Genomic DNA, 12061 nt, shown 5'->3' on the forward strand with positions numbered 1-12061 from the left:
TCTGTTAGGTCAGGACAAACTTACAAGACAGAAGAAAATTCCTCTCCACAATATAACACATTCATATGTCTACTACTGGGTATTTCTTCTTGGTTGTACTTATACTTGTCTAGTCTCCCTCTCAAAATAATACATAATGGTCAATCTTAAATGCCCACCAACGCAAAGGTAGGAAATCCTACTTTTTTTGTCATCACTGGGATATTTACCCTAGTGGTCCAATGAGGCAATAATTTCATCAGAAGTGATAGTTACATTTCCTACTAAAGCAGGGCAAAACGAACGTCCCATCCTTTCCTGTGCCCTATGGCAACATCAGGCAATACAGCCAGAAAGAGTTCAACCTACATCCGAGGTGGACATTTCATTGATGGGCTTACACCTCCGGCAAGGCATTTAACAGTGCTAGTGAAAGGTGGTTTGTTTTCTTTTTCTTAAAAACACAGCTGAAAAGTTTATTGCCTCCCTCCGCCAGCCACAAAAGCCATAGAGCTTCAGCATTACACACACGCACACCCCCTGCAAAACCCCCACACCACATGAAACATTTTACATACAAAAGAGTTTGTAAGATCACCTACAGTTTTCATTATCCACCAAAGCTAGAGCACTATCACAACAACCTCTTGAAGAACTCAGAATACGGGCATACCTGGAAGTCGGATAAGTTCATACTGTTTTATACATATGAATGATACAACAAAACTGGTCATCTCAAACAGCACAGCACCTTCAACAGAGGACTAACTTGTATTTCACTGCAAAAACAGTTAACAATTCACTTGTTTTCATATACTTAAGAGATGAAATCTCATAGTGAAAAGCAACATGCAGGAATGCTTTTTCTAAGCGTATCTTTAGAAAACTTCAGGTATCTTCCAAGTTTTGAAAAACAGCAGCAGAAAAAAAGTATGTAAAACCATATAGTAATTGTTTCTAATACTATTTCTCTAATTGGCTTACAATCCAAAGGCCAATCAAGTTCTTGTGGATGGCGTCTACCTGAAGTCCCGTTTCCTTCTGCAGCATAGCAAATACACACGGAGATGTTAATTGCAGTAACACTAATTAAAAGACAAAAACCCATGACTATATTAGCAGTCAAACTGCCAATTAGCACACAAGGTTCCCTCATTACTGCTGCTGCATGAAATGTGAAGCCCGATATGGACAGTAGTCATAAAAATAAAAAACATTTAAAAAAACCATAGGTCACATTTTCAGCTTGCTTCAGAAGTTCTCCTGGAATCAGTAGCTGAGAAGCTGACCTACAGGAAAGAAAGAAATTCCTACAACATTTTGTAAAAAAAACTAAAAAAAATTTCTGTCATTTTCCACAGCTGTATTCAGAATGGTTTTCAGAGGAAAGAGTACGTGCCCAAGTGTAGCCACTAGAAAGTGGCTTAACAAAAATTAAAATAAAAATTAAAAAAAAGCAAAAGGGCTAACATGTCAGTGGATAATTTCCCCTGACTATACTCCACGTAAGGCTCCCCCATAAAGGACTAATGGATACTGAAAGCAGTCCAGGTGATCCTAGTGTCCTTTATTCCTTAGAAGGAATATTTATTCTTGTGTCGTTCAGACTCTTTTAATGACCATTTAATGAAGGTTAATGCAGATCTCTACAACCCTAGAGCTGCTTCCATAAAGTGATTGTGCTCTTCATATAGACTGTATTTCCTCAGGTGGCTCTCTATTTTTTTTCTTCTCTGTTTACAGGTTTTGAATTTTAATTCAGAGGTCTCACAGTAAATAAAATTGAAATACTTTCAGCATTATTTTCCTTGTGAGAACTGGAGTATATATTTGTTTTTCACTTGCTCCCTTTTAATCAAGCATTTTGTTGACCATAATCAATTTCTTCACTCAGGAGAAAAATGTGCAATTATCTACAATGAAGAAGGTGTGTCTAAGGAATAGGGTGGGGGGAAGAGAAATCAATGGAACCATCTGTCTGACATTCCTACAACATTATAAGAGACTTGTAATTAACTGCTTGCCTACCAAAGTCTGCCAGCTTTAACTCCCCCGTGTCACTGATCAGAAGATTCTGTGGTTTCAGGTCCCTGTGCAAAATGTAACGCTGGTGGATGTAAGACAGTCCTCGCAGCAACTGAAATAAAAATAACTGAAAAAGAGGGGGACAAAAAATGACCTCTGTTAATATTTTGCATATAACCACAGATGATTTCTTCACAATATGCAGGGTGCTTGCATATTGTGGTAACATTGTGTCAGAATTCCTCCCAAACTGGTGTAATTCCCACCCAAATTTAACACAACAAAATTTCCATCTAAAAAATACGTACTTTGCAAGGACTAACCCCAGCCTCCAAGCCCTACTGTATCATAGATTCAATTTGCCTGCTTTAAAAAGAAAAAGAGCAATACAACCATGTGCAGAAAAGCTCAGTTTCTACCAAATTATAATTATATTCCATTTACCCATATGGCCTTAGAGATTAGGTGGTAGCCTGAAGACAGATGTGTATCTTCACTAATTATAGGAAACAACAGTACAGGGTGTATAGGGATAGGGAGATAAGGCTGGGGGATGGGACACTGGAGCTAAAACAAAGAAATTAATAGCATAATAATAATGCCTGCGTACCCAAGGAAATCTGCAAGTATGACAGGTTTTCTCCTTCAAAGTTTTTTTTAATGGGAACCGCTTATGTATTATTCATTAGGAAACAATAATTCTCACTGAACTTAACAATGACTTTTAAAGCCTGCTCATAATAGTCCTTAAGGTAAATTTAGATAGGAACCTAACTCATCCCCCCATGTTTCTTTTAATCCTTCACTGGACTCTACAAATTCTTTCCCTAGAGCTAAGCACTGATACAATGTATTTTTGTAATTTACAATTATGAACAAAGAGCTGGGTGATGGAGATCTTTTGTCCTCTCTTTTCATCTCCTCTCCCATCATTCTCCTGCATTCTTACTGGCACCTGCTGTGAAAGTGTTACCCTCATGGATTTTGTCAATACAAATGGTGAACGATTGTTTCCCAGGAGTTTTCTTTGCAGTTGCGAAAAATCTCCCCTAATATACAGACCACTCCTATTGCCTGAAATATTTAAAAAAATGCTACAGTTTCCAAATGGGAACACAACAAGCCTTTGCAAAGCCAAGCATGAAGGATTCAAGAGTGGATATGGACCTTGTACCTCACAGCTCAGCGCCGGTGAAACATGCTCTCTCAGCATCTCAGAAGATGTGGAAACCACACCAAAGATTTAGCAAAAGTCAGCTCAGACACATGAGAATTTCTAATTAACTTGCAACACAATCATCCTACTTAGTGACTGCTGAAGTGAGGAGACATTATAAAAAGGGTTACAAAATCTGATTATAAAAGAGAATAAAGGCTGACATGAAAGAAACAGAAATGTCATGTTACTGAAGTTGAAATGAATTTAATTGCATTTCATTTTTCCCCAAGTGCAGACACAATACACTGTATGTTTAGCTATTTAGCCAGGGCACAAAGAGCCATATCAATCACCTTCTTGCCAGGGTGGGGCCTAACAATGTGCTGAGGAAACCTAAGAGCAAAATACAGAAACAAAAGAAAGAATAGCAGGAAAGTCGTAAGTAACGTGGACATTCCTTTTTGAATTGTGGTTAAAATGGAACTCATGGTACACAAAACCTAGTTTAATAAGGGCAGGAAGCAGAAACAGCTTTCATTACAGCCTTAAAATATAAATTAAATTCTATTAAATGACTTCAAAATAATATTTTTAAAATAAAAAGATAGGAAAAATATCCAGTTTGCTAGGCTAAATCAATGGTATTTAACTTCAAACATTGTTTTTAAATATGCAAAGAAATGTCAATTATCATGTTATCTTACAGCACTGTAATCTTAATAACTTAAAATACATTTATTAATGTGTGCTTTCATTTGGCTTTAATACAAAGAATCTTGACACAACGGCCTAAGGAAAAAACCAAACAATTTTACAGCTAAATAGAATAAATATCTACTCTTGAGGACAGCTTAGGAAGGTAGTTTTATTCCAAACTTGTAGGCATGCTGTACTCATCAAGTACTTCCACAAAAGTCAGTTAATTCACTTAAATACACTGTATCAATTGCTTCCTTCTTGGAGGAAGATCATGAAAGAGAAGGGGGCGGGGGAGGGGGGGGAATCTCCCTGAATTTATTACAGGGTTAATTCAGCCACTGTTTTGCTGCTTTCTCTTTTCCTCTTCACCTTTGCTTTTATTTGTTAATATTAAATGTAAAAAGATTTAAGTGAAAACACGAGCCTAATGCCTGGCAGCAAAGCATTCTGCAAACCCCACAGGCCCTCTGGGATTGCTTGGGAAGAGAGAACAGTAAAAGAGACTTTCCATTCCCAATGGTTCTTCACTCCACACAAAGAAAAGACAAATTGGAAAGAACTGTTTCTGATGCCTCAGGAAACACTTCTGCCTTCTCACCGTCAAGTTACCTCCCCTGTCTTTGAGGAAAGCCCTCTCCAAGAAACCTGTTCTCCTTCAAGACTATCTGCATTACCTTCACAAGTATGGACATGAACACTAGATGAGGTACCATCAATTCCTACCCCTATACCCGATCTGAAATCAGCATACCAGCTGTCATGGCCGTATTCTGATCTTACTTCCTCCATCTTGCTCAATTCTGATCACTATGAAACATCAGCCGAGGGCTTCAGGGCTGGGGCGGGGGGGGTGGGAGCTGTTGAACAAGCAACTGAACCACCATCTCCAAGGCCATGGGATGGCAGCCCTGCAGACCAGGACAACTCTAAAAGGAGTCAATGGCAATTCCATATGCATTTCAATGGGTTGGTGATGAGGGTAGAAACGATACAGACTCGTGGTTCTTCAGCTTTTATATTAATACTTGCATGGTCATACACAAGGCTCTGTAAGTGTCAAATAACCTGTAATAAACAAACTAGGACATCACTCATGAACAGTTTGCAGCTTATTAGTAAGAACAAGAAGTTTTAGTGATAAAATTAGACTCACAAAATGACAAGGGTCATTGTGATGAGAGTTGGAAAAGACAGAAATCAGGAATGGGATTTGTCTCTTTTGCCATGTTTTCAGCAAGGATTAGCATTAAGAGGCTCAACACTTTACATTGAGACAAAAAATTAAAAATTCTAATACTTGTGATTCAGGCCTTGCTTATTTATTATAGTCATGAAAAAAAAATCACCTTTATTCCCCTAACAGTTATGCAGCTCTCAGTTTAATGAAAATTCTTCATTAAAGTGTGTTGCTTCTTGTCAGTGAGAAAAATGCATGCAGGTCAAAGCTAATCTGGGGTTTATGGACTGTGATATTAAAAGAATATTAGCAGTTCTTCTAACTTCCAAGAGAAAGCCCTCAACTCTACAAAAAGGTCAGCACCTACACAATCAAGTATAAGGCCTGGATAGTCACTTGAGCTCCATGCAACATTTGACCAAATGTCTGTTTAAACCAATTACATTTTCTGAGACTTGCCAGGTGCTTGGATGAACAGCCCTGCTTTCACAGTGTTTTTCATGAGACCAGGTGAGTATACAACCTAGAACATTACATGCACAGAACTAACAGCTGCAAGATGGCTCATGTGCTGCTTTACTATGTTATTTTCACACAGGATCTTCAGCTCTTCTCACCCAAAAGAGCTTATAAGCTCAACACTGATGCATGCCATCCAAAACACATCTAACAGGTGGGACTGATGGGAGTTAACACTTTCTGACTTGGGTTTAGAAAGCTCTGATGAGTTTAATGGTAAAGGGGGATGCTCATGTACAGGTCATCTGTGTAGAAGTGCTCAGATGATTCCGCATAGCTGCTCTTCGTTCCCAGAGATGGTAGAGAGTTTCTGGCAAAGGATAATGGGGCAAGTGAAAAGCAGAAATTCACAACAAGCCCAGAGAGGTTCTCCAGAAAATGTACCATTTCCACACAGTGTCTGCTGAGTCATCAAGGACCCTAGTGACCAATAAGGATGCTGCCTAAAAGGACAGACTAATGAGGCCTGTGGGGGACTTTTTTAAGTCTTTCCCTGATGATCCAGAGGGATTTCTGAATGATTTCCTGCACCTGAGCTCACTTACCACATGTTGTATTGTGGGAATAAAGGACCTGGTCCTAGATACAGAAGTAGAAAGCTACATTAGAACCCTTTAGTCTATGAAAGTTGCACAAAACACTCAGCTCTGCTCTCTCTGGAACAAAAAGACTGCAAATGGAGCTGAGCTAACCTGGACCAGGAGCTCACACCAGTTCAGAAGAAAGCTGAAAGCACTACTGGATTTATGTGCCGGTACTTCAATAAGCTCATATTGCTGTATTAGCATAGTTACTTTCAAAAGGTAATACATAGTACTGCACAAGCTTTATGTTATCATCACCGATAACACAAATGCTGCTGCTTGCTGTATGTACGTATCAAAGCACACCAGCTGGGTATCATGTAATCATCTGAATCCTCTTGTGTGTATTCAGCATCAATCGATACCGTATTCAGTCTTAACAGACCATCAAATCCAAAAATACCAGTAAAAGAAACCCAGCACAGGACACCTCACTTCATGCTTGCAGCCGGTGTACTTCTCCCTATCATCCAGAGGATGCTACAGGCTTCTGTGAATTACTCACTATTTTCAAAGGCAAAAGGAGGCAATAAATCCCACAGTACTATCTCATAGCCTTGGATGAAATAAATGCAACAATAACAAATACTCAGTTATGTTTGGGTTCACTAGATTTTTTGGGAGATTTAGATCTACTTGTTTTAAACCATTAACATAACACCCACCCGCACCCCACCCCCCACCCCCAATACTATGTACCAGAAACAATGAGAAACGTCTTTCTGTGACTTCTGCTAGCATGTAAAAAGCTCACCAAGCACAACCTTTTTTATCATTGCTGGTTTGCCATTCTTTTCCCTCCTTCCAACCAGGATAATACCCACGAGATAAAACCTGACTTCTCACTTCTAACAATGTCCTGGGGAAATACTGAACTTTTTAGGTCAAAGCTTTGTAGGCTCTATTGCTTAAATTGTCAGAAGAAGAAATTTCAGGAACAAAGTGTTGACTTGAGATGTATTTGCATCCCTAGGAATAAAGGATCCTATCTGAATAAAAAATTGTTAGCCATTTGAATCAGCATGATTTTCATTATCATAATAAGCTTTATCTCAATAAAAGGTTCTCCTATCTGACCTCCCTGGAACCAACTGAGTTCTTGCCAAAATAATTTTAAAATAATTCACTCCAAAAGGCATTTACAAAGGTTTCTAACTTGCTCCTGCATTCCTTGCATAAGAAACTTACCAAAGACAATGTCACACAGAAATGCATGCAATACAGCCACTAGGAATGTGCATTGTACCATTACTTTAAAAAAAGATACAGATTTTCCCACTTATTAACAGCAGAACTGCAAAGGAAGAGACTGGAAAGTGTTAATTTGCTAACTTCTATTCTCTTTGATGCTCTTTTAATCATTTTTTGTCCCCTCTGGGTAGTAAGTACTACAGTCATTTGCAATGAGGAAGGTGTGCTTAATTAACTAAGTACAAAGAAACTCCTTTATGATCAGTTACAGACATCTGCTGATGTTCAATAAGTGGAAGAGTCTCAGATTTTTTACTCCTGAATGGCAAAAGTAAAAATAAATTCAATAGAATCGAATCTCCTTTTCTACCTTTCACCAATTCACTTCCATGCTGAACTAGGTCAGAGTTGTGGTTGGTCCCTCACCAATTTTAAAGACACTGGAAAGGGTGTTTTCTTCATCCCTATGATATTTTCATGGGGTTTGCTGTATGTGAGCCATGTGGATCATGCAGACAATAAATTACATATGCACACACTAGATATGAAAGTGACATTCTTCCAGCATGAATTTTAACACACTGATAAAGATTCTGCTTTTGCTGTTCACAGTTGTGCATATTATCAAATCATTACTTTAAGTGACAAGACTGACAAAGTACAGTGAAATGCTGATGCCTTATTTAATGTCTGATAACTAAAGAGTCTCATTTAAATAATCAATTCTCAATGCCATGTGTAAAAGACGACCTTAATTTGGCATAACATTATTCTGTCTACTGTACACCTGCTTCTTCACTGAATGAGGAATGAAAAATACCAACTTCTCAACCACATTAAACAGCAGCACTTCCTACTTAGCATATCTGTTGAAATACATTTTTAATTCAACTCTGTATCAGTAGCATCACTAATTTCAGCAAGTAGGAGAGAGATTTCAAAATTAGGACATTAATTAGATTTGCTTCCAGTAACAACAGATATAATTAAAAGGACCACCATAGTAGGTATTCACCTTAGAGTAAAAAAAGTCTTTTCTCCAAACCTCAATGAGTCAGTATGATAGGTGAAACAAGACATGAAAATTCATCACAGCTGTATGTATTATCATGGTTTAATTGCCCAAACCGAGTGCACCTAAGTCTATGGTGGTCAGGTTTTTGGTCAGACACCTCCAGTCACACACGGGCACTCACATGCCCCAGCTTCCCCTACATCACGTAACCACACATTTGTCACATATGGATTCAGGACTGGCCATGTGATTCAATGCATGTCTCCCACAGAAAAGGGGAACACAAACCTCTCATCCACACCAGAGACATTTATACAATCACACGGCAAAAAGAAAAGAGAAGCACACCAGGGTGGCCTACATCAACAAAACTGTAACCTAAAAACCAAAGCATTTTTATCATGCTTTTCAGATACTATGTTTTCCTAACAAGCATACAGTTTTATACCTTACTAATAATGAATGGAGCTACTGCTTAGCAAAAGCCACTATACAACGCTCTGCTACTGCCAAAGTTTAAGCAGCTGCACTTGAACTGTAGCAAGCCTCACGGATGGGATACAGGAGTTGCCTAATCCTTCCATGTTCTGAATGCTTCCCTACTCTTTGTGCTTCAGATTATTCTAAAGCTCTAATCAGTTCAGTGATAAATATTTATGTTTACAGAAGACATCAGCTGACAACCACCCTATGGTTTTGACTTAGATTATTAATTTTCACATTAGTCATTAAATGCCAAAATTATTCATCTGACAAAAACAGACTCAACTTTAAAAACTGTAACCATTAATTAAGGACAACATTCACAGTACTGCAGTATAGAGAGTAATAAATGAATACCGCAAGTGATTAAGTGCCAGAGACTTCTGATAACATCAGATAACATGCATTGTATTTCAACATTTTCAATTCAATATGCACTACATCTTGTTTAGGAAGTCAGTATTAAAACCTTGGTTTAATAAATCCAATATTTTTATTATATCAGACTTGGGATTTTTGTAAATTATTTTTTTTAAATGCAGTGCTATAAAGTTGACTGATCTCTTCTTGAGCATTTAGCATAGAGAAGTATAGCAGCATCCCATTATGTTTCATAAATTCCTATTAATTACATTTCTTTTAAACTATTTCTGTAGAAGTTTCAAGACTGAAACTGGTTACATTTTTTTACTGAAACTTAAGCGTATTTTGTACAGAGATTGTTGGGATGCCCTAGGAAACTTAATACTCAAATTGCACTCCACACTTTGCCACATACCTTACATGTGACCTTGACAGTCAACTCTGACTCAGTATTACAGTGATAAAACACATTTTTAAAGGTTGTGGTGGGGGTAGGGCTTAGTTGTTTGAGGTTTGCTTCAACAATCCATCAAGTATGCATAGAAGACTGCTGTGCCCTGCTTCCTAGGAGCAAGGAAGGCTTGGAATTTAGATGGGTAGGTAAGAGCTGAAGTCTTGAAGGCTCTTGGGAGAAAGCTTAATATTCCTGTTCCCTGCATGCAAAGTTCAACAAGAGGGTCTGCCTATTTCTTCTCATCACTTTTTGGCCCTGGGAAGAGAAAAGGTGCCTAGGGAGGACAAATCAGAGCAGCAGTATTAGGATAGGAGTCTTCCGCATTGCCTGAAGTAAAAGATTTCAGGAGTAATTAAGAGACAGAGATCATTTTTGTCTGGTTGAGATCTCCATTGTCATTCAGGCTGGTGTTGCATGGATTGAGGAACAGTGGGTCAGAGGCAAGTGTCTTTTTATTTTGTCAAAGATTTTTTGAAGTCAAACGCTCAAATAAATCGATATTACCTCTAACACTGCAAGTAGAGGAAAAAAGGCAGAGAGAAAAAGATGAGGTTGCTTTTCCCAAAAGACTACAGCTATTTCAATGCAGCATTACCAATTAAAAAGCAAATCAGCTTTCATTAATAGATTTATTTTTAAGGCAGGAAAGCAAACAAGCAATGCAGGCATGACAGACGCAAGTCTGTGCTCTGCTTGTTCCTCCAGTAACAAGAGTTACAGAAAATGGACTCAACTATAGAATAAATGCATCAAAACATAAAGCCGAATTTATTTGCATTACTGGGAATGTAGTAAGATGCAGTAAAAGATGCAGTTAAAATAAAGATGGTATTTCAAAGGTTGAAAGAAGTTAAGAACAATTACATTTTCACAGGACATGCTGAAATGCACGAAAAAAAGATACTTAAGAATTAAAGTATGAATGTACAAAATAAGAAGCATTTATGGACAGATGCAAAGGCTCAGGAGAACCAAGAAAGTTAAGTCAAAAGGCTGGTGGAGATGGTCCTGTACCAGACAGAAAGAGACACAAATCAGAATTAAGTTCATCATAAAAGAGTCACTGGCAGGGTCAGTTAGCTGCTGTGACCCTTTAAGAGTTCCCGCTGTAGGAAGCAATCCAGATGTTTCAACTGAGATTCCAAGAAGTATGAACTATCTCCAAAGGCAGCAACAGCTGTAGGAAAGAAAGCCAGGAGTACAAATTTCAGTAGTCAGGGCCAGGAGGAACAGTGTAGCGAGTGAGGAGCAAGTCTTGTACCTCAGTTTGCAGCAGCACATTTTGCAGTTTGGCAAGCGCCACGTGGTATACATAATGTATACATAAATCAGCTCTTAGCTCCAACCATACACAAGGCTGCAGCAGTAGCTTCCAACAGAAACATAATTATATGTGAGGCCATGTATTTCAGATTTATTGCTTGCCTTCAGTCTTGGAAAAAATTCGAAAGACATCTTCAAAACCAGAAGACCGATGATGCTGTGCCTACTAAACAGGGACTTATTAACCGATTACCTTTTCTCTCCTCATCTCTAACTATAATACTGTACACAGCGTATTAATATAAAGTTTTATATAAATGGTAAACATGCAGGCTTGTTAGTAACCAAAGATGTATATGATTGTGTATTTGAAGCTAACAGAATTCGGAGAACCTATGGATTGAAACAGCTGCTTTCTGCCAATTTCCCTTACAGCTGATAAAGACATTGCAAGTACTTAACCACATATATGTCACCAGGATACTTGGTTTAACATTCTCAGGTATAAGTATTAAAAAACCAGTATCTCAGCCCCATGCACAAATTCTGTGAAGAGTTTAAAACGTGGTGTTATTGGTAAGACTTTCATCTCCACACATGAAATATAAAATTCTGAAATCATTATGTGTGAATACATATGTACCACTAAAAGGATAAACCTAATACTTCAGGAAACAATATTTTCTGTTTGCTTAAACATACTGTCCCAAGACTCCTACGACTGCCAATTGAGACATTCTTCTTTATACTTCCACATATTTAGAATATTCTGCGTAGTCTTTATTTAGAATATTTAAGTGACAGCAAATAGCCTATTTGAAACCACAAAGAAAGGCAATGTCAAACACAACACCCAAGGGGACAGCAATATGTGTGTCTATCAAAGTAATCTGGATTTTATTCTATTCATGATTCTTCATCTAAAAGTAAGCCTGAGGGAACAACCATTGCCTTTAACTTGTAAATACAGAGAAAATTCAGAAATACAATTAGGCTGAAGATGTCCTATAGAAACCAAAACATAAATAACTAATAGCACTGCTTCTGCATTCCTATGAAGTACAATTTTACAGGAACTACTGTACAATATTATTTGGAAAAAAAAGCATGATTATGTGGTTTTGTATTTCTAATAACTGGCAATAAGTCA

At 37.9% G+C, this 12061-nt stretch overlaps 1 protein-coding gene across 2 annotated transcripts in view; it reads right to left on the reverse strand.

Moving 5' to 3' along the window:
* Window positions 1–12061, reverse strand: part of CDK14 (cyclin dependent kinase 14) — a 316567-nt gene that overhangs the window by 152131 nt on the left and 152375 nt on the right. For both annotated transcript variants that reach the window (XM_056337644.1, XM_056337645.1), the window contains one exon: window positions 2008–2131. In XM_056337644.1, coding sequence (XP_056193619.1) covers window positions 2008–2131 — 124 coding nt within the window. The remainder of the gene's footprint in view (window positions 1–2007; window positions 2132–12061) is intronic.

This window comes from Falco biarmicus, chromosome 4 (assembly GCF_023638135.1).
Source record: "Falco biarmicus isolate bFalBia1 chromosome 4, bFalBia1.pri, whole genome shotgun sequence".
In the NCBI taxonomy this organism is placed as follows: Eukaryota; Metazoa; Chordata; class Aves; order Falconiformes; family Falconidae; genus Falco; species Falco biarmicus.